Source organism: Amblyomma maculatum, chromosome 10 (genome assembly GCF_055883805.1).
Source record: "Amblyomma maculatum isolate TAMU_Amacu chromosome 10, ASM5588380v1, whole genome shotgun sequence".
NCBI classification, from domain to species: domain Eukaryota; kingdom Metazoa; phylum Arthropoda; class Arachnida; order Ixodida; family Ixodidae; genus Amblyomma; species Amblyomma maculatum.
In genome coordinates, this window is record NC_139353.1 from 10302898 (window position 1) to 10326180 (window position 23283).

Sequence of the window (23283 nt, forward strand, 5' to 3'; positions counted from 1 at the left end):
AGAGGCCATAGCATGACAAATAACTACAGAAAAATAAATGAGAAGACAGTATGATTCTAGGCAGACTTCATAGTGCTTTACTAGGGAGCACCCCCTACATGTCACTGACTTACTGACTTTTTGGGTAATTCTTATACGCAAAGGCAACACTGTTGGCAATAAGGCATCACAGCAGAAAGGTCCAGGTTAATTTTGGCTATCCTGGTGTCTTATCACACACCAAAATCAGAGACTGCGGATATCTTTGTATTTCACCATGATCCAAATGTGACAACCATAGCATAACTTAAAGTTAAGGGGTTACTAGGGCTTTAAAATCTTTTCTTTAACACATGCTACTGAAATTTAGCATACAGGTATATCACTGAATGGCAACTTCAAATGTGCATTTATTTTTAGAATACAGTAGATTAAATTTAAGACGAACGTGAAGCAACCTAAGATTTGTTTGTCTTATCAGAAGGTCAGGTTAACAGAAGTGTCCCTAAAAAAGATATGTAAGCATGCTTGGTGTGCCCAAATATATGTTGAATGAAATCAATGCAATGAAGCTTTCCAGGCAGAATTATTGCAAATGGAGCTATTGCACCAAGCATGAAGAGAGCTAAGATGGAGCACGAAACCAGTTCATGCAGCCTTGTCTGAAAATGGCATTGGTGTGGTTTTCTCTTTATATGGTAATTTCTCTCTATATCCAGGCAGTGCTGTTTTTGGGCTTCTTGTTCATTTTTTTTTTATCTACCATCTGTCCCAAGCCCTTTGAAGGCAGCCAGCAACACAGGTATGTGTCTCTCTTATCTCACTATCTGCAGCCCAGCTGTTACCCACTGCATGAGCAGCCAAACCGTGAGTGCCGTTAACCAAGTTCACCTTGAAGGGAGTCTGCTATATCCGATCTGGAAGGATAGACAGAGCAAAAAGATGTATCCTAACTTGGTAATTCCTCATGTGCCATTTGATAACCTCTGGTTCAATCCTTCGTCCACATACTAACAATAGTGGTCCCTATTCACTAGTGAATGCGGTTCAGGTAGTTCATGTCAACGTCTAGGTGCTCGTAGATGCCTTCTTGGGACAAAGAATAAACTGAATCTGCCACCCCCGGAAAGAAAGGAGGTGCAGTACAATCCTACTTTTGCCACAGCCCACTTGAACAGGATCAAAACTGCTTCGATCACCATCCAGATTGCCCTTCGCAGTCATGGCAATATGTAGAGAGGACAACATGGTCCCCTTTCAGGCCCAAGTGCAGTTCAGTAATGCCCGCCCCAGCAATGTTTGAACTGCATCTGTGCGCCTTCATCGCCAACTTATGTTAGTTCCCCCATCTGCACTGCTCTCTTTCAGTGCCTGAAGTGCACCCCCATCAGCCAGGAAGAAACCTGCACTCCTGTTCAGCAACTAACAGGTGCTGAACGTGTTTGAAGGAGAAAGGGAAACGAGCAGGTGTGTGTGCAAAGGGCAATGAACACACCTTGATGTGACCAAACTTTCTGCTCAGCAAGTGTGTCTGGTAGTCGCAGGCGTAACAGAGGCTGCGCTGGCACGTATTGCAGCGGATGTCTGCGAGGTTCTCACGCTGACAGCTGAAGCCCTCGCACAGCAGCTGGGGGTCGGGCTCCACAACAGGAATGCGGGGCCGGTGGTCCCTGAAGTGGGGGTCCTCGTGCAGCAGCAACTCGCACCCCTCACATTGGTTGGTGCCGCAGTCGGCACAGAAGTACAGCCCACTGCAAAGGGAGAAGACGACGCCCCAAAATTTGCAGCTGTCTCTCTGAACACTGGGGAGTTTTCTCTGCTGCTTCTTGAGACCTACCTTTTTTTTTCAACGAAACAACTTTAAGAGCTTACTAAAAAGATGTTGCACTGACGTGATTAGCCAAAGTCCCATTGGAACAGCTTTAAGAGAATCCAAAGTGCCTTTTGTTGCAAAAAAGTGAGCCTTCAGAACACGCATGTGTATACTGCATTTCCTGGTGAACGTAGCACTTCTTTCCCCAGTTGCATTTCTGAGTGTGCGACTTACGTGTTGTTAAAAATGATGCACCATAATGCAAAGTCGTTTGCTGCTCCCAATATGCTCGCAAAGAATTGATGTGTAAAACAGAAAAGGAATTGAGATATAAAAGAATTTTTGTGCTAAATGATCTGCCACTGCGACCCACTTCTGTGGAGATGGCAGGTGTCCACTGCTCAGGGCCATCTATGCACGAGCGGATAGCTACTCATCGAAGTTGTCCACAGGATAGAAGAATAGAAAAACTTGAATGACACGATGCTGCCTGCGAAGCAAAGAAGCTGCAATGCGAAACTGGAACTGCGGGCTGGTGAATGTGCGCTGGCAAACAGGAATGAGGCAGCAGGGAGACAGTTTGATGCAAGCAAAAAAAAGATTACTGAGGGACTGGCAATAACTCCCAGGAGTGCTACAGCTGAAGCCGCCAATATAACCAGGAAACCATCAGAAGGCATGTTTGTCGAAACTTGTGGATCATCAACGCACAGCAGCTGCTGTATTCATAATGCCTGTATTACCGTCACACTCCTTCATTAAAGTGATCCCCAGAGCATTTCTATGCATCAGAATATGGAGTTACTTCGTGAAGAGCTGGCATCCTTCGTGTGCGGGCGTGCATGTGCTATTTGAGATATGTATAGTAGATAAGAGTGATATGGTAAACTGAAGTGTGATTATATTATTGACACGTGGTGGAAGCACATGTCTGATAGTATGTTAGCAGTATCAGTGCTAGTTGCTGGTTGAAAAGAGGAGGACTAGCTGGTAGGTATGGAATGTCTAAGTGGGCGTTAGTACCATCAGTGGTGGGTACTGGTGCATGTAGAGCTGCAAATCGGGGTGTGAGTGGAGCAATCAAAGTGGCTTCAAAGAAGACATGTAGCCAATGCAAAGTGACAGCAAAGAAAAAATCGAGTAGCAAAGGGACAATGTTAACACACAGTCATTGCACAATGTGGATTTTGCACCCTATTAATTAATGTACACAAACACTTAGGACTGATTGAAAAATTTTTTTCCACAAGTTCCACCAAATGTAGATGTAGAATTACATGAAGTGCCTGAGGACTGGTTTTTTTAAGGTAATACAAACTTTTGGTGCAAGTTTGGTTCGGATTACTGACATTCTGTCATAGTTTCAAAAAGCCACAGCTGTTATATCGCAGATTTTGAGCCCTTGCAAGAAACGAGAATAACATTAATTTAGCACTGAAAATCGTATAAACAAGCTGTAGTGTCACCCTGCAATGAGACCCTCCCATTATCAGCGTGTCCCATCCCGTGACCACATGTCGGCAAAATATCAATGATTTGTACTCAGAGCATTTTTTTTCCCTCTCGAGAGTGTTCATCATGTTTTACTATAGTTTGTGTTCACACACCGTCCAATGAAAACAAAATTCCCTTTGCATCTCAGATGATACGCTTTTAGGCTTTGTCATCAGCTGGAGTTAAGACTGTTTTGAATTCCTTGGAAGAAGCGATAAACATGGTCCGCCAAAAAATCTGCTGCTGAGTAATATATAACTGTGCCCTAACATCTCTGCGTGAGGAAACTTAAATGAATGCTACACTTATCTAATTACAGTTTAGCGAGAGATCTATATTTATTTTTTCCGGTACACCACTTCGACAACATGCAATTGGGATCGCGCTCAGCAATTATAGTTTTCAGTGTCAGAATACATAAGAACAAGTACACACACTTGCACTGACTGATAAGTTCTCTGCAAATATATCCTACAGCATTCCTGACAAAACTATTGCAGAACTGAACCGCTTAGACAGCAAGCTTATCCTTGCACCTAGAAAAGTTGGGTGCATAAAATTCAGCAGCCATTTTCTTCACTTTGGTTTACAGGTTTAGCGTCCCAAAGAAACTCAGGCTATGAGGGACGCTGTAGCAAAGGGCTCCGGATACCACCTAGGGTTCTTCAACATGCACTGACATTGCACAGCACACGGGCACCTTGCTTTTCACCTCCATCGAAAAACGGCCGCCGCAGCCAAGATTTGATCCCGTGTCCTTGGGTTTAGTGGTCAAGTGCTCTATCCACTGAGGCACTGCGGAGGGGCAAGTGCCACTTGCTTTAGTTGAAACTTACAGACCACAGCTGCACACAAAAGCTGACTTTACTGATAAACCTTTTCTCTTAGTAAATGTTACTTTTCCTTCGAGATTCTTTCTCCGCTGGATGATCACTTTATGGACAGGTTTTGCTAGAAGCCTAAATGTCTGTATAGACAAGTCACAATTGCAACGGGCAATTTTGGTTTATCGCACAGCACATGGGCGCCTTGCTTTTTGCCTCCATCGAAAAGCAGCCGCCACTTCAGGGATTTCATCCCACATCTTTGGGCAAGCCAGTCGAACCCCACGACTGGGCCGAGAAGGCACTTATAGACGCCCCTGTAGTTTATCGAAGTCATTTCTTCTTCTATCACCACAACACTCTCTATAGAAACTCCCCTAGACATCACAAAATATCTAAGGGTTGGTGGTACGATACCTGCAGCCCTCGTATTTGAACAGGAAAAACAAATCTTCCAATGACTTCTTGCTGTAAAAGCATAGGAGAGCGCAGTCACAAACACACAATGGCAGTGCTGGGGCTTGCCACAACCCGAGAGCAGACAGAGCATACTGTGGACATACCCTTCACTCTGAGGGGAAGGTGTTGAGGAACTGCACGTGCCAGGCCGTAGCCTGAAACACACCGCCATGCAATCAGAGGAGATGGAAGTTGGGAAAAGATAGAACGCAAGAACTGATCATGCAAACACAAAAGAGCATATCCAATATGAAGCAGTTAACTTACAATCGTAACAAGTTGTAACCAGCCGTTATGCAGCCCGTTTTTTGATGCAATCTCCTTGCATATCTTCATCAAAAATCAGTATAAAGAGTAGAGGGAACCACTTATGTTAAATATGCTGAATGATACATGGGGAACACCACAGTGGCAGCAAAGTACAACATTCAGAAATGTGTGCTACCAACATAAGAGACCACTAATTGCAGGCTGGTGGTGCCTGAAGGTGGCTTTGTACACACCCTATCTTTGAGACATGCTTAATTTTAGCCCCAAATATCAACTCAAATAGCTCTGTGCTCATCAGCATGGCACACAATAGGATGCTGCATGTTCTAAAACTGTGGGGGGAAAAAAAAGACCGAAAGGAAAAAGCTCACAGGCAGACCTCTTTTAAATTAAGAATATACATAAGCCATGACATCTTTATTGTTATGTTGTCTTTCTTTCATTGTTTAATGAGAAAATTCTGTTTTCATAATTAAAATGGAAGCAATGACATTCAGATGCATATGTTAACACCATTCAAGTGTACAACAACCAGCAGTGCATTTCCATGGTCGAACTTTCACAGCAACATTAACCAGTAATCACCTTGGGTTAGGTCCTTTGCAGCTGAGGCGCTCTGCGCAGGTTGCCCGAGCAGGTCGGGTTGGCGGGTGTGGCGAGCGGGCCTGACTAGAATGGGAGTGAGATGCCCCTTGCGTATGGTTCATTGAAGGAACTGCCACACGAATGGCTCGTAACCACTGCCGGGACTCCTAGCTTCCATGGGAGTCCCTGCGTGCAAAGAGTGCCAAATGATACTTTACAGCAACCGAACAGCCTTTAGTGCCAATACATGCAGGGAACCTTAGCTTCCAAAGCAGGTGGTGCAACGCACAGCTGTAGCACTTTACTCGGAAATTGGGAAGAGCATCTGAGGAGAGCATGCTGATGCATCTGGTTTCACGGTTGGTTTCTGGATTCCCCAGTAAGGCAGGCTAATGAGAAATGAGATGTGCTGCGGGGTGCCAGAATTGCAACATCAAGAGATTTATGTTGTTTAAACTTCGGATAAAAGAAAGAAGATGTATTTGGATATTTAAATTAAATGCAACAAGTGGACCCAGACTGATTGCGCTGCACTTAGCAAGGTAAGAACCACTGCCTTTTATGGGGTTGTGTTATGAGTGGATAGCCGGCGCCTGATATATAATTTATTATGCTACTGTCAGTGTACCGCTGCACAAAAACTGCGTGTCTTCAGTAAGCACTGAAAAGGCGTTCAATGCTGACACGCTACGTTCAATAAACCGTTATGATCATCACCTTTAAAATCAAATTTGTGAAAGTTCTAACTATGCAATTAAACTTTAATAATTCAATGTCTACATATGCACTAAGCACTTCCATGTCAACAATGTGCACTAATTGCTTAGCCATTAAGCAAAGGTGACAGTACTGTGCACTGTGTGCAATGCAACACCCAAGGAAACGAGCGTGAGAGGCCAATTTTTGGATGTAGTTCTTTCGTTTGCAAATTTAGCACGACCTGAATCGGGCTTTACTGAATAACTTTGAGAATTCTCAGTTCGAGGCATATAAGCAAGCCACAGCAGTTTCCACATTCTTTGCCAACAATGTGCCTGTAAGAAACCAACCTCAGAGGAAATCTCCAAAGCGCACGACAGATTACAAGTGAAGTCAGGAAGAAGCGAATGTTTGGTCAGCTAGATTTACAATGCTTTTCATACATTTAGCAACGTTAGCAGCTAAAGAAACTGTGCAGGAATGTGCACCAGTTATTTTCACCATATGGACCAGCAATGTGTTACATACATACATACATACATACATACATACATACATACATACATACACACACACACACACACACACACACATACATACATACATACATACATACATACATACATACATACTAGGATACAATAATGTCCAAGCCATTAGAAAAGTTTAAACTACTGTTGTTTGGATAAACTAATAATGTCGAGAAAAATTAAACTGCTAAGCTTTGAGGCAACTTCGATGGCAGCTGAGACAATGCTCGTGCATTAGATTCAGTGCCTAACAGTTCATGTTGTCATTACGTGGCAACTATGTCTCTCTCTGCATTTGTATGGTTTGGTTTATGTGGTTCAATGTCCCAAAGCAATTCAGGTTAGTAGAGACGCCATAGTCGACGGCTCCGGAAATTAGTAAAGTAATTCCGTGAAACTTCCTCCAGTTTGTTTGGAAACATTTATATGTATTAGGGTTAAACTATTCTGGTAAGAGTTCATCTGAAGCTCAGGTGTGGATGTAAATTAGAACAAATTAGAATCGTGTTTTAAACTAAAATAAAAATTTGTGTTGATGTCTTCTACATGACCGGCATATTTCATACTTTTGTCGCAATTAAGTAGTTGTACACGAGTACACTGTTCTACAATTTTCTATATAATAATTAATTTCGGGACACTTTTATATAGCTATCATAGTACAGCTCTCATCGTAACAGCAGTGTTGAGATAAAATGCCCAGCTTCTGTGCTGCCAAAACACTCAAACAATGCGCATGTATACAGTCAAATGCACACATCCTGTCCAGGTAATCTGGCACCAATTTTCCTAGAGTGATAATCCTTTCAAGCCATGTCTTTGACGTTCCCTCAAGTCACTGTGGTTTCGGCCAGACATTTTATAAAATTGAGATCACAAGCTATCAAACACCATAAACAGTGTTTTCATAAAATACATATAGGAGCATGAATCTACGGATGAAGAATAAATTATGGATGGCACATACGAAAACATGCCTTTTTTCAACTTCGACATTGAACACTGGTCCGGACTAATGATTCTGTTAGGTGGTGAAGCTTCATAATAAAGATTTTGCATGCTCGTTAATGCTGAAATGTCCGGTTTAAATGCATGATAAAGGCAACAAACTCCAGTGCATCCCGCTTTCTACACAAACATTAAAGGCAGCAGAAGTCTACCGGCACTGTAGTGTGTAGAAAGAGCAGACTGCTGTGTGAGGAACACAGAAGAACAATACACCACTGATTTCGCCATGCAACTCACATGACAGGCATAAACTTAATGCATGGAGGTGCTGCCGACATTGCTAGTGATGCACCACATTCAACAGGAGTGTGGCTGCCCCCGGCTACAACTATTTGCCAAGCTCTTACAGTATAGATCAATTCTGATCTTTACAACACTATAGAACTATGTGGCTGTCATTCTGGCACGTTACGTTTACATAGATACTCTCTCAAGCTTGTGCCTGCGTAAGTCGGCTAGTGGTAGGAGCAAACAGCTGCTTCAGAAAAACTACTAAAGCATCTTTTACAGCAACTGAACAAAAGAAAAAGTCCAAAAAATTCCCCTGCACAATAGAGGCAAACTTCCATTAACAAGTGGCCACTGTGACATTCCTACTTCACGATCCTGATGCCAATGGAATGTTTGCAGCTGTAAGCCAGCTTCTCTGCAAGGCTTGTTTTCCAACCAATAGGTTCTGTTCCCAAATGCCACCCTCGCATTATTTGGAGAAACGAACAAAGGCAAGCTCTCCTTTCTAAGTAAACCCTGGAATATCTCCAGTTGGTTTCAAGATGACTGAGGGGGAGGTGTCGAAAAGAGTGGTTGAACACCGCTCCTTTCTAGGTAAAAAAGAGGATGAAGGAGGTGGAGATTGTCCAGATCCTTTCTTCTCGAGCATGACTGGTTTCGGCCCATTCGTCATGCCCCAGTCTCACTTTCGCAAATCGCCAGTGTGAATGCGCTATAAAGAGGCGCTTGCTTCTTTTCGTTTCAACAAAGGCTGCGAGAATTGCACCTGGAAACGAGACCTCTGGTTGGAAAACAAGCCTTGCAGATGCTTAATTACAGATTTCTGCAAATAGTTCATTAAACTGTAACAACTAAAAACATAAAACTGAATTGACCTGGTCCCATTCCCAGTCAATGTTAAATGATGTGGAGAACTGCAGTGAATGACCCAGCTCAATGTCAACCACAATATGTGAAGTCTCCCTGAAAGGACATCGTACACTGTGCACCAGTGGAATTCAGCTACCACAGGCAGCAATAAAGCAATTTATAAAGCAGTGAGCACTTAGAAACAGTAAAGTAACTACTGCAGGTCAGTAAGCCAAGCTCCGTAGTCATTGAAGTTGTAATGCCTTTCCATTATGGTTATCACATGCAACACTTCAAATGAAAAATTTTACCAGACTTTCCTTCTATTCCCTATGGAAATGGCAACACTTGCATCACAACACAAGAACATGCACCACCAAGTCTGCCTGGATAGCATGAAAAATGGTTTTATTCTCGTTGTTCAGCATACGAATGCGGCCTTCAGATGTAACACTGTTTACTGCAAGGTATCCAGTTGGCAAAAATTTGGTTGAAAACAAATGTAATTAAATGGCATAATACCTCCTGTCACATTGTTTACAAATACCTTGCTAAAAAAACATCACATTCTGCGCAATACATGGTAAATGCTTCATATTACTAGTCCACGAAAACAGGAATCATCTTACGACACCTTCAGCGGTCCATTGAGATGATGCAATTCTTTTAAAATTCGTTCCCGAACCATGGTGTTATGGCCCGAACTATCACTATCACTTATGCGCGATAGATTTTGCAACATCCACTCTGAAAAGTGGTCACGAATACTAAAGGCATGAGATACTGGACCGTCGTGTAATCGGCCTTGGCAGTGCCGCGAAGCGCGACAATCTGCATGCGACCAGAGAAAGCCATTTAGTGTGCAGTTACACAGCACGGCTGAAAGGCCCGCACAGCATGCGCAATATGCGCCTAACGACCGGATTACGCAAGTAACCGCGGAAACATTGCACCTCCTGCAAAACGGCATACCGTGTATGCGTACACTATACTAAGGCCAGACTCTAAGCTCGCCTCGAATTGACAAATCTCTGAACATTGCCCACAGGCGCAAAGACATCGTAGAAGTTGTGTACTAAAGCAGGAAAATTTTCGTATCGCGATTACTGTAGTCTGACAAGCGACGACGAATCCGCGGTCGAAATTGTCACTGGTGTCAACCACGACCTACTCTATGGTGTCAACAAAGGGGCAGCCTGTGATGAGTCATCCCACGAAACTTTTAATTTGTGAGGGGCAGCAACGCTTCGCGCCAGACGCACACTTGCGGATACAATGTCGCTAAGCGTGAATTTACGCGCGTCGAGGCTAAATAAACAGCTGCCAGTTCAGCAGAGTAATCCTGCTTACGGCCTGCAAAGATTCCAAGCGAGTTTTGATGGCGAAGGCAAAGACAGCGAGTTGGCTTCACAGGACCCACTGCGGTGCCCCGCGTTATCTCAAGACGTAGGCTTAGATAAGCCAAGGCGAAGCCTGAAGAACCGCACTTTATCTAAATGCCAGACTCGGCTGCCGTCTCCCGCTGTTTACGTTTGGATAGTTAGGAAAACTGACAACACACAGCAGTCAAGGATGAACACGAACCTCGCGGAAGTGGTGTTGTCACTCTTGCTCTCGAGTTCACGAAGCTGCTGGCTCTTCGACGGAAGTGAACGAAAGCAACGGTAAAAGCAGCGGCTATAAACTAATTCAACTCGCTGCTGCTAAGCTTCGCAGTTCATGAGAGAGACAACGTGATCAGCCATTACTACCGCAATACCGTGCGCGAGAGACAGTAGCCGCTGTATTAGCGCTCGTTGCGCCGCCGCGCGAGGAGCTATTTTCGCAAAAAACTGGTCACTTGAGCATGTGTACCAACGTCCAACGTTACTAGTCTATAATGTAGTTTTAAACAACACAAAACTGATTATTAAATGTACAGAAGACGGTGATTTTCATCCCTCATGTATAGCTACGTAAGCAGTGTTGCAGACCGATTGTAACTTGTTTTTCCTTCCTCCATGCTTGTAACCGCGAAAACAGTTTTCGATGCTTATTGATAGGTACGTATTGAGTATAGTTAAAAGCATAGCCTCCTTTAGTATAAAGGAGGCTATGTTAAAAGTTAAAATTCACTTAATGTATGGCGAAAAATAATGGAGCTAACAAGCTATGTAAAGAACAAGTCGAGAATTCAGATTATAAATTTTAAACAAGTAACCTCATTTTGTATTTTTACTTGGTAAATACAATTTAGTGTGTTTTTTTAATGATTTAGGATTTGATAAAACAATAACACTTTATAAAGCTCGTCGCTTACGATGGCAGCGCTCCCAATAGGTAAGCATTGTGCGAAATTAAAACAAAAATTGCAAAGCCAGTAGCGTTTGTAGCGCCATCTACGCCGCATCTCCCGCTGTGCCTGCTTGTGCCGTTCCTAGGTGGCCATTACTTTGTGAGGAACGCTCTTGTTGGCGGTGGACGCGACTTGTCCGTGTATTTTTGCGGAGTCGTGTGTCTCGTTGTTCTTTGCTCGTGTTGTGCGTGTGCCGGCATTGCGTCGGAAAATTTTGGGATGATGGCCGATATCGCCAGCTACGACGGACACGCCGCGAAACGGCAGCGAACGGACGAAGGCCGGGTACGTAGCGCACACGTTGTCTCTGGAGGGGTGCTGGCGCGATCGCGCCCTGCGATGACAAAACCGCTCTCACGCTTGCCGGCTCGGAAGCGCAGTACACGAAGCGTGCTTTGATAGGCTTAATGCTAGCCGGCGCACAATGTGCCTTGTTTGTGCCTCTGTTTCGCGGCTTTTATTTGTGTGTCGTGCGAATGTTATCGAGTTGAAGAAACAAAAATGGGCACGGAGTCGGACTGGACCTGTGAATAAAACGTTCGTCGGGAAGTCTCATTCTTGTTCGCGGTTTGCCGAGGTCGGCGAAACAATCGCCGCCGCGCTGCGGATCAGGTCGGCCTGTGCGCAACCTGCCCCTTTGCTCTAGAATACTTTTGCGGCTTCGTAAAATGCGGCTTGATCATCGTAGAAATATAGCCGGTATATGTTGCCTGATTTTTTTTTTTTCTCATCCATCTCAAGTAGTATGACGCGTCAAGTTCACTGCATCGTGCTAGGAAACATTTTAAACCGCAGCCTGCCACCTTCGCCCGATCAGTTCATAAAAAGAGCCACTCTTAGCTTATTATTTTCAGCGATGCGGCTGCCTTGTTTTTTCGTACGCGTCCGGTCAACGGCCTGCAGAGGCCGGAGGCCGCCGCGGTCGCTCACGATTTCTCACGGCGGCGGCGGTCCCCCCCCCCCCCCCCCCCCCCCCTTTTTTTTTTTTCGTCGGCGTTGAAAGCAACTTAAAGTATGAAAATTTAGAAGCCAGACCGCGCGCTCTGCGAATAGAGCTGAAAAGGGGAATGTGATAAGATGTTCGCCTCTGTGCGCACAGGACCCTGCTGTGCCGGCCGTGCGACGGTGTGGGCTTATTTTAAACCTCTCGATGGTCTGCCTTCTCCAAAGGGCGTCATATCGCGACGATCTGGGCCCTTTTTCTTCCAACCGCGCGTAACACCTCGTTCGGCGCACAAGGCTATCCGTTTGTGTCTCCAAAATAACCGCGGTCACCGAGCCATTCTGTGTGAACAGAGTTTGCTTTTGTTTATCCCGTAACAAAGACGGGCTGATGAGATGACGCCTTTGTTCAGAGCGCAGTCGGCGACTGGGGTGTTCGCTGCTTTGACAGCAATTAAGCGGCAGGGCCACAGAGAGGAAGACGGTGGCTCAACTCGGGCGTGCAGCCGAAGATTGATTGTGCTTTTGGCAAGAGTCGTCGAATGATGCTTTGCCGTACCCCACCTGCCTTGACGCTGTGGCACGGTAACGAAGAAAGGCAACCGTCACTTTGGAGGCCTTGTGCACTTCTTCTGGTGCGTGAACCGGCGTGGTGGCAAGTGCGTACTCTTTTTAGCGGATCTAAATACCTGTTGATGTAGTACGTATGTTAGTACATATTTGGTCTGAGGCGAGTTTTTCGTAGAACGACCCGTTAGCAGCCGAAGGTTTCGTCTCCGAAAGTAAGCCGCAATCGTGGAAGAAGCGCTCACTTGCGTGCTGGAGCGAGCCATACTTTTTTTTTTTTTTATCGTCGTGTGTAATAGTGCCCTGATATGGGTTTGATTTGGCACTATTTCAATCCAATAACAGATTCTAGCCATATATGACATTTTGGAAGAACGCTATCATCATTACGCCTGTTAGTCACGTCCGCACCTTTCAAGTGGCGCGCGACGTCTTTCGTTTTTCTTTTTTGCTTCTTTATTTGCTCACTCTAAGCGTTGGTGGCACCAAAAGATCTGCCCGATCAAATGTCGCTACAGTTATATCTGAGATGCGGCGTCTTCCTCTTTTCCTGGCAGGCAGCGTGAAGCTGATGATTTTCTCGTTGCACCGCGCGCGTTTCTTTGGCGCGGTGGTGGTCAACTTTGTGACAATTTGGCATCGCGACTTTAACCCTTAGCAGTCTGTTGTTGAGCTTTTTACCGGCGCCGTGCGGTCGAGGGATGATCTTCCTCATCGGTCCGAAACGGAGGGCCAGGCAGGCGAGGCCGAGCGTAAGTCCATAGCGGCGTGTGAGATTTTTCTTGCAGCTTTTGTCTAGCGTTTCGTTGTTGGCTAGCGGAGGTTGATCGCGCTCGTCAGATCTGCCTTTTGTTTTAATGCCGGTGTAGGACTGCTCGCACGGGCAGCTGTCTTGGAACAGCTGCCTTCCTTTCTTGACGAAGACTAGTATTTTTTATTTTTTTTGTGTGTACCCCGTTCCTTTTGGCGTTTTTCAGGGCTGTAACGAGCGCATACAAAGCCGAATGATCCCGCTTCAGCGCATGATTGCCACATGTATGCGGGGCTCATATTTGAATTAGGTGGAATCGCTTGGAAAATTTCGCGCTTTACATACTCGGTGGCATCGCTGCAAACGTGTTTGCAATTTGTGAGCTCTTTCAAGGCAAATTTAATGTTACCTGATAGCGTCGTTCGTTGCGTTCAAAACGTCAGTCCGAGCTTTAATAGGCGGTTTTACTCTTAGTCAAACGAACTGTATGATTTCGTATATATATATATATATATATATATATATATATATATACGTAGCTGCTTTCCAGAGAAAAATTGATTTCTGCCATGTAATTGACTTATCGGCGTCGACTCGTTAACGCGTTCTAAATTCTGTACTTCGTCTCACAAGATATCTGCAGCACTGCGAAAGGCAGAGGAGCCCTTGCAGTTTGCTCCTCAGTGCCTCTCGCCCCTGCGCGCTATAATAGAGAATTGTGCTCCTACTGTCACCCCCGCCAATTTGGGGGGCGAGAGGCACGTAGGAGCGCAATAGTTCGCGTGATCCTGATTGTACCGAGGTGCCTCTGCCTTTCGCACTGCGTGCTGCAAACATCTTGTGGAATAGTAGTGGTCGAGAGGTTCTGGCTAAAAAGGAGAGGCGCTCCGTGGGTGCCTAGGTCTGTATTCCGAGTTTGCGTCGTTTTCAGGTGTCGTTATCTTCACCACAAGTCACCTGATTGGTTGAAACGCCGGAAGTGATAGTGGCATCTGGTTCCGGTATTTCCACCAATCAGATGGCGCGAGGTCAGGGAGATAACGCTTCTGAAAACGACGCAAGCTAAGGTGGGATTGAAAGGAGAGAAAGAGATGCCATAATTGAGAATTCTGACTCTCCTGGGGATCTTTTAGGCCGATTTACACGAGGTACCGTCGGGCCGCGCATCACGTGTTCACACGTCACGGCATACTGGTCTATGGTTCGATCGCACAGCACAGGGACTGGTTTGCGTTGCACATCCGTAGAAACGCGGCCGCCCCAGTCGGGTTCAACCCGGGTACTCCGGATCAGTAGCCGAGCGTCTTAACCACTGAGCCACCGCGACGGGCTGGGGTACTGCCTAAAATAAATTGATTTATGGAAAAAGAAAAGCGCAGTATCTGTCACACTTCTCCGTGCGCAGCTGAACCGCGCCGTAATGGAAAGGGAGGATGGCGGGAGTGCAAGCGGGAAGAGAAAAAGGGGTGGCGTAGTGGAGGGCTGCGAAGTAAATTCGGCCACCTGGGGATCTAACGATTGTAGTGCGCCGGGACGACCGGCACGCAAGAGCGCAATTATACTGCGCATGAACCTGAATGGGGCAGGACCGGGTTGACAGCGTGCCTCACATAGTAGTGACGTGTGAACACCTAATACGCGGACCGACGGTCCGTCGTGTGAATCGGCCTCTGGCTCCGTCTGTGCGTTTTTGGATCTCTGTTCGAGGCAGCACAGTGAAAGCGGGATGGACACAACAAGACAGTCGTCCTGGACCTATTTTTTTCTTCCTCCCTGTGTCCTCGCATCATGCGTTGTGTGGTCGGAGACACGGTAGCGAAAAGTGGCGACGATCGGAAAGTTTGCTGGTGGTGTCGCAGCCCCCCTCCCCCTTCCCATTTTCGTAGTCTGCCAACTCTCTCTGTAAATAGCGGCATTCAATTTCGTTTTGTCGGGCAACGCTCATAAGCGCAGTAAGAACAGCTGCCCGCCTCGACATCTTTCTCCATGTCTCTTACAAACGCTGGAGCGAAGGCTTCTGTTTCTTTTCAGCGCCTTTTCATCATCGTCTGCGCTCGCCGGATTTTTTTCTTCTTTTCTCTTTCTTCCATTTTTTTTTCTTTGTCTTTAGCATCGTACTTTTGTTTGTTTCGTTTTTCGCGATTTCGCTGGGGTCGTGGAAGCTACCTGACTGTCTGAAACTCTTTTGTAAAACAAGTCTTGTGGCACGTTGATCGGCTGTGTTAGTAGGGCGGTAGGGGCGCGACAGTTCACGACGACGCGATGAAGCAGCACTCTGGCTGGGCTGCAAGCGTAGACGTGTACATTCTTTGTTCTGACTCCCCCCCATCTTTATTGAACAGGAAGTGCGGGCGCCTCGTCAATACGTCTGTTTTATTTTGTGCCGTCGCCTCGCAACTGTTCTGTTCGTCGGAGGGGGGCATACTCTTATTCTTTCCAAATAGACTCTCGTAAATCACTTAGCGGGGCTTGCGCTGTCACAGGCCGTCTGTCGGTCGAGATTGGTTTCTCGTTTCATTCGCACTGTATGGTTCCAAGCGCCCCCGCTGTTAGTTCTTCTTGTTCATTCTTGGCTTTTAAATTTCTCTCAGAAAGGAGGCGAGAAGCTTTCTGTACTGCTTGTTCTTCTGTTCGACTGCTTGCTAAAAAGTTATACGGAGTTTCTGGAAAAGGCTAGTTTTGAATTTAGTCGGTTAGCCACTGTTGAGGCTTGTCTGTCGCAACTGGCTCAAGTTTTGCTGAGGAAATATGGTTCACTTTTGTGCTACGTTTCCCTGGTTGAAAAGCTGTACAGGTAGTTTGTTAGCTATTTGAAAGTCTGAAGGCCTCACTCTGCCTACAGTTACAGGGGTATCTGAATTGCAAAATTGAGCTATCATAATTTTTGGGCCATAAATTTTCTGCCAGCAGAGTCTGACCATTTGTTGTTGAGGTATGCATAAGCCCACTGTCCCCTTAACAAATAGCTCATGTTTCAGGCATTATTGCATTTATTATGGGCCTTTTGTGTTGATCCTAGCCTCCAGTTTTTCTTGTGAAGTCTGTTCATTGTGTGGTGGTATTACTATTGTCATCATTGGTGTCAAACGAAGCTATTGTAAATTTAAGCTGTATTTTATTGCATTCGCTGTGCTTGAAGAAGTAGTAATAAATAAGCTTTTTGGTGGTAGCACATGTGTGTGAGATATGGCTTGGGACGTGGTGAAAGTTACCAGTCTTACTGTGCTTCAATTATAGGGGCATTTTAGGTGTGCTGGCAACATGAGTATAGCACAGCGTGAGGCAAACAAGAAACAAGAGCGATTGTGCATGTTCCTTCTAGACACTGCCTTAGGCTCTCGTGGGCAGACTCTTCTCAAATGCACTGAGAATTTCAAGGGCAGTTGTAATTTTCAGCGTGCTAGTTATGAAAACAACAATGTCTTTTGCACTTTGTTGGATGGCACAGTGGATTTAGTTATTTGTTCCATCAGCACTGGGCAAATTAACACCACTCAGATGCTCACATATGAACTGAGACCAAGACCACATTAGTCCTTATTGTAATTGCTTAACCCTTTGGGACTTTAGAAAAAGTCGGAGATTGTGATAACAATAGGAATTATGTTTTAGTTATTGAAGGTTTTGCCCTATTTCGGTGTAATTGTATCAAAATTCAGCTGAATTAGCTTTTGCACGCATGCACACAGATTAAATATATAAAAATTCTTTAATGATGGTACAAAAATTTTACAAACAAAAAGGACACATTGTAAGTAGGAGAAGGGTGAAGATGGGAGTAAGAATTTGCCTTAAAACATTCCAGAATATACAAAGTATGATAGATTGCCTGTCTTTCTGGTTGTGTAAATTTGGCTGCAATCTGTAGGTTTCTTTGATGCAAAAACTCTCTCTCTGAACTGCAGACGAACAGGCAATTCTAATTGGTACTAGAAAAAAATATTTTTTCTGAAGTAATTTTTCAAACAGTTTTTAGGATTTATATAAAGTGCAACAAAATAAATGGGTTTTTACAGAAACAAAATTGGATGCTTAAACTTAATGTATAGAAGAAAAAAAAATTGCTATACAAAGCTTTATAGATAACTAAAAAAAAAGTTGAAAAAATCTGACTAAGGCAGTCAAAAGCTGTAGTAAACAAATTCCAAAATGCATGAAATCTAACTATGAGGCAAAAAAAAAATTGCAGGCTTATTTTTTTGTTCGTCTTTTTTTTTTTTTTTTTGTACCAGTGAGACAGGTTTTCATGCCACTAATTTAAAAAGCACCATCAAGCATTGAGACACATTTATTAAGCATTTACTATAAGAAACAGTAATTTGCACCCAGATTTTCCTCTGTTCCTAGCAAAGCTTGCAGTGCTTTTGCTTCTAAATATTTTGCAGCTCATGGAGCAGGTGTTGTTCAGAGGGCAGGTAAGGAGTGCCAACTTGCCTGGCACCATTAAAACTGATGAAAAAAAAAAAAAACAAAAAAAAATTTCTTTCACAAGAGCCAAATACAGACACTGAAATTATCTGAAGTACAGGTGTCGTTATGAGTGTGTGCAGATATCTTTGCTTTGAAAAATGATCAAAATTTGAATGCGCCATATGACTACCATTTTAAAGAGGCAGGGTAAGCCCCACCATTACTATGTATTTTTTGGGGCTTATTCTGGTGCACTTTCTCGGCAACTAATTAACATGGTGGCCAGATGACTACATAGTTTTGTTCAGCACTTTATCATTTTGCTACTGTGGCAAAATTACTTTAGTATATGAAAACCAAGGTATTAATTTCTCAATTTTTTACACAATATTTTGACCAAATTTTGATAGTTTTTATTACAGAACAAACAGTGCTCTTCCCACACCCATAGTTTTGGGGCAGTGAATTGCCACATATGAATACTGTATGCAAGAAATGGTATCTGTTATTTTAAAAATAATGGTACTGACATAGCAAAAAATGTCTTTAGAAAACAGATTACCTTTTAAAGTAAACGCAACCTTCAATCCCAAGATTGGATTGAAACAACCTTTCACTTATTCACTTTATTCACCTTAATGACCCCTTTTCGAGGGTATTACATAAGAGGTACCTTTCATCAAAAGGTTCGATTATAACGATTGGGACAACTGTGATGTTGCCACAAAGCTTTTTCTTTCAGGTAAAATGAGGAGAGTTTCATGTTTTGCTGAAAAATGCTGAGAAAACACATTGTCCCGAATTGGCGTTGTGTCACTGACTGCACTGCTTTCAGGTCGCTTTTCCAGTTTGATGTAAATTACACAGAGTGAAGTGTGATACCTGGAAAGATGCAGGAAAGAATGTAATTCCATATGTAGACAAAAAAAAACTTTTTTTTTTTTTTTTTTTTCACAGCCCTAGAATGTGTTGCTGTAGATTCAAAAGAAAACTTGGTTTCTGCCAAGGTTTATTTGGCTTTGTCCAGAAAAGAATGCTTCATTTGCTTCAGAAATTTATTTTCGTTTCAACAAGTATTTGGTATCATTTTGTGCAAGAAATAGCAAGAAAAAAGTCCAGGTCAGTCGGAGTTGGTGCTCAACTCCGAGGCACCACCTTCATTCAAGTGCACACCAGGTTCTTCCTATCTTGGCAATAACTAACTCTACAAGCATCTGCCCTGAGACAGCAGAATATTTTGCCATAATTGCTGAAGCACTACCAAATGGAAATAAAATGGCCGTGACATTTAGTGATCATACGCACCTCTTGTAGAGCGAGCTTAAGCTGAAAGTTTGGTGATATGTGGCCAGTTGTTAATGTTCCAACTTGTTGTGCCTCTTTATCACTAACAGAGAAGTCTGAGCTTTGAAAGCTTGCTTCTGACTCTTCACTGCGAGTATCAAAAATCCGGAGCTGCAGCGGCTGAAAGGCACGATTGACACCAGTTTCTGCGACCTGACGTGAATTTGATGCTCTTTTTCACTTGCTGAACTGTCACCACACGCTGGTTTAGAATCTGTCATGTGCTGCTACCTGCTAAGAAGAAGCAAACTTTGCCAAAGTTGAAAATTAAGCCACAGGTGGCACATGTAGAAATCCGAGCTTGGTGGCGCGTGAAAAATGGCCTTTGGTGTGGTCCCTAACAAGTTAAAGCTCTTTGTGGCATGGAATCTAGACCTTCTTTATTATGGCATGTTGAGGCCATTTTGCATTTTCCATATTCTTTTCCAACATCTCTTTCATACTGAAGTGCATTTGTGACATGTAGGCTAACATCCTGGATGCACTGGATGTTGTTCACTTTTAACATTTTTTGTTAATCTGTTTTCAGGATCGTGGTTATGGCAACAACCAGCAGCAGGGCTACAACTACTACAATAATCAGCGGGGAGGAGGAGGAGGAGGTCGAGGGTGAGAGGCTTCATTTGTTTAAATTTTTGCATGCTGTTTATGCGAGACCTGTACTTTGGTGTTGTGGATAAGGCCATATTCATTTGCACAGTGACCCTACAAGAGCAATAAACGCAGCTTTTCCATTTGTCATTAAGCTTGAAAAGAATTTTATTTTCCTTCAGTATTATATTATCTTTGTTCAGCAATTGCACCCTCAGAAATTTGCATAAACTTACGGCTTAACCTTGTGCGTGTGTGCGCATAAGTAAAACAGCATGACTGAGATTACGAGGGGCAGGCAGGCGGAACTCTACATATTGCTACCCCTCAGAAAAAAATTGCTCACAGTTTTGAGCCAGACCAGAAAGCATATTTTATGAGGTGCTAGGTATTTTTTTTTTTTTAATGCTGTGTCCCTAATAGCTCTGCAGTGAGGAATTATTTATTTTTTTCCAGAAAACTTTGTCACAAGGCCAAGTTTTAAAGTTTACACACCTCCTTATGAGGTTGGCCTGCAACTTCCTTATTGCAGAGCTCTTATAATATGTAGCAATTTCATGAGACTCCTCTCAACCAAGTTTCGTTACACGCCATCTGGTCCCTCTCATTTGGCTACAACGCAAGTACAGAAGAAGTACAGAAGTGCCTGATAGATTGTCACGGATGTGTGAAATCTCATCTTGACCATTTGGGGTGGTTGTCCACCTCGGTAACTAACTGGTATCTGCACTTTACAGTTTTACGGCAGCATAAGGGCACTGACTATTATTTTGAAGATCAGGGCTCCCAGAAACTAAGTTTGCTTGTGCAGTATAGTTTACTAACGCATGTAGTCAGGGGAATGATTGTAAAAGTTCATATTTTTGCTTTGTATTAGGCGTGGTTTTATCCTTGATCCGCCAAGTGACTGGTAAGTACTCAAAATCAGTTTGCAACAAACAGTCCACTGGTGGTGGTTTCTTGTCTGTATTTTTAATCGGTCTTCGTTGTGCTCTAGCGTTCAAAGCAGAGACTACACATTCATGTAGAGATTGTCAAGGGAGTGGTGCTTTTATTTTCTTAGATATTTAGGCTAGCCATCAAAACAAAATGAAAAGGTTTTATCTTTGACTTTTAGCGGTGCCGCTAGTTCTGAACATTGGTTAAATATTTAGGGTAAACCCCTAAGTTAGAGTGGATTTGTAATAAGGGAGTAATTATGGGCATCAACCCAAGCGCAGCCATACGGCTACAAAGGAAAGCTATACAGCTTTCTCAGAAACTTAGTAGTGTGTGAACATTGTATGTAGATGGGCGATCATCATACATGTAATTTAGATTTTCCCCGATACTATAGCAAAAGGCAGATAACAGCAGGGCACACTGCTATATTTGGTTGAGCTTGGTAAATTTGTTTTGAAGTTCATTGCAACTTTAGCAGTATAGTATATAAAGCACAACGGTAGCAAAAAAGACTGCCATTCAAATTTTTTATATTGATGATGAAGACTACTTTTAGCAAATTACACTGTTCAGTGGCCAAATGCATGTGGGAGAGGCTGACTAAGGCAATTTCTACTTGGCGTGCCACAGGGACAGCTCGGCTAGTACTTTTACTAGTATGCAATACTGTATGTGTATGCAACACTCACTCACTGTAAATGCATTGGGAGTCTTGGAGATAGGTTTGCATATATTTCTCTAGTTATATTTAGGAAAAATTAATTTTACTTTCTATCACTTGGTGCTCATACTATACTATACTATATTACTATACTATATACTATAAATAATTTTTATCAAGTGGATGCGACTTTGTGCAGTTAAGGATTTCAGGCTGTCTATTCGACCACCCAAAAAAGGTCTTCAAAACAAGGATAGTTGTTGCTATTTTACATATGCATTTGACGCTTAAGTGTTAGGCTGGATTTATGCTTACTTAGACATTTATTTCCTATCGCCTGGCACAGTCCATCCATATTGTACGGTATCTCTGCACCGTGGCTTATACGGCATTACAAAATTTTCCAGTATCATTTAGGAAATCGGGAATTGAAAACGATTCATTTTACCGCTACACTTGAATGTAACCACATTGCGAAAAATGTGGACTCCAATTGCTCGGAGGAACTGAATGATGGTTTCAGTTTTTAGTGCAGCTAGGCTGTTCATCAATATGACGAGCTAGTAAGTTGGTGGAGACACGCTTCATTGTGTCTTCATTGTCCTTTTTTAGCACAGTGTCTGTAAGGCAGCAGATTCCTGCTGGAAGAAAGTTCTGAAACTGTGCACTTCACCAAGGCACTCAGTTTTACTTTTGTTGAGACCAATTTTGTGAAAGTAGAAAAAATGGCACTAAAGACAAAAGTGACCATGTTTATTTTGCCCTCTGGCACCATGTTTCTCGTGCAATTGCTACTGAGTAGCCTGAATGGTGCCAAGGAAAGAATACAAAGCTCCATGCTCTCAAAGTATTCATACATGAATGAAAGAGCTGTGCAGAGAGAGTATGGCTACGATGTTACACTAGGGTGCCTTGTAATTGTACACCCGAAGTATTGTGGATTTGCTCAGCAGCTGTCTGGTCGATGATATGGCTTTTGGGGATTTTTTTGCGATTCTGCATATCTAGGTATGCGTTCAACCCCGCACCTCCACCAAGATGTTACGGGGGGTAGTTCAGCTTGAGGTTGCAGAGAGCGGAGGCGAGAGACAAGGCTTTCACACAACAGGCCTTTTCTGCAGGCACCAGCCGACACTGCTCGAACGTCGTCGTCTTCACCAAAAATTACCGAGATTCTTCTTTTTCCTTCTTATGCGCATATCAGCGCATGCATTGCCTAACGTAACAATATTATACACTTGGGTTCCTTTGCTGGTAGCAAAATTTAGTTATTCTGAGTTTTTGCATCGTAAGCAGATTCCGGCCCTGCTGTGAGGGTTCATTCATTAGGGCACACAACTGCTGAACCCACAGTGGCAGCATAAAATCTTGCCTATAACGGCCGTTTTTCGATGGAGGCGAAAAGCGAGGTGCCTGTCTACTGTTCTATGTCACTACACATCACAGCTCCAAGTGACTGAAATTCTCACAGCCCTTCACTACAGCGTTCCTCATAGCTTGAGTCACTTTGGGGCGTTAAACTCCACAAACCAAACTTAAACTGACCAGATTTCGTAAATATCACGTTAAACCCTGTTTTTACCCGACAAGGCTCCTGCTGCAGCCTTTCAGTGCACAAAGTTGACGGTTTAACTTTGCCACTAGTAGATGTATTGCACATATATTTAGAGCAGGGTTTTAGTTTTGATCAACTTAATGATCTCCTGAATCTTATCTCGGGTGTGGTCCAATTATGGGGCTAGGTTGAGAAATGGCTTCTAGAAGGGAGCAGCAGATGACCTGTGGACATTCTTGCATCCTACTGGCGAGCACCACTCACGCTAACAGCTTCCTGCTTTGTTAATAATGACCAGCCATACTGCCGATATTGATATGTTTTCACCAGTTAAAAGATGGGTAAGTTTTTGTGATAACTGAAAATAAAAACAATTTGTAATTTACCTAGCTTCTGAGTACAACCTAGTTTGTTTATAAAAATTGGCAAGAAAGATTATCCTTC

At 43.6% G+C, this 23283-nt stretch overlaps 2 protein-coding genes across 9 annotated transcripts in view; one reads left to right on the plus strand and one right to left on the minus strand.

Annotated features, from left to right (window-relative positions):
• Nucleotides 1–10510, minus strand: part of LOC146175560 (zinc finger FYVE domain-containing protein 1-like) — a 49351-nt gene extending 38841 nt beyond the window's left edge. For 4 of the 6 annotated variants that reach the window (XM_084581949.1, XM_084581947.1, XM_084581945.1 and 1 more), the window contains exons 1-4: nt 10326–10510; nt 5425–5610; nt 4674–4724; nt 1475–1730 (exon numbers count right to left, since the gene is read on the minus strand). In XM_084581949.1, the coding sequence (XP_084438075.1) occupies nt 1475–1730; nt 4674–4724; nt 5425–5546 (429 nt within the window). In that variant the 5' untranslated portion in view covers nt 5547–5610; nt 10326–10510. The remainder of the gene's footprint in view (nt 1–1474; nt 1731–4673; nt 4725–5424; nt 5611–10325) is intronic. The other 2 variants (XM_084581948.1, XM_084581946.1) reach the window with 1 other exon arrangement.
• Nucleotides 10511–11111: 601 nt separating this feature from the next.
• The window catches only part of sm (heterogeneous nuclear ribonucleoprotein L), a 124004-nt gene continuing 111832 nt past the window's right edge, over nt 11112–23283 (plus strand). The window contains exons 1-3 of one of the 3 annotated variants that reach the window (XM_084581950.1): nt 11112–11361; nt 19620–19699; nt 20559–20591. In XM_084581950.1, the coding sequence (XP_084438076.1) occupies nt 11296–11361; nt 19620–19699; nt 20559–20591 (179 nt within the window). In that variant the 5' untranslated portion in view covers nt 11112–11295. The remainder of the gene's footprint in view (nt 11362–19619; nt 19700–20558; nt 20592–23283) is intronic. The other 2 variants (XM_084581951.1, XM_084581952.1) reach the window with 2 other exon arrangements.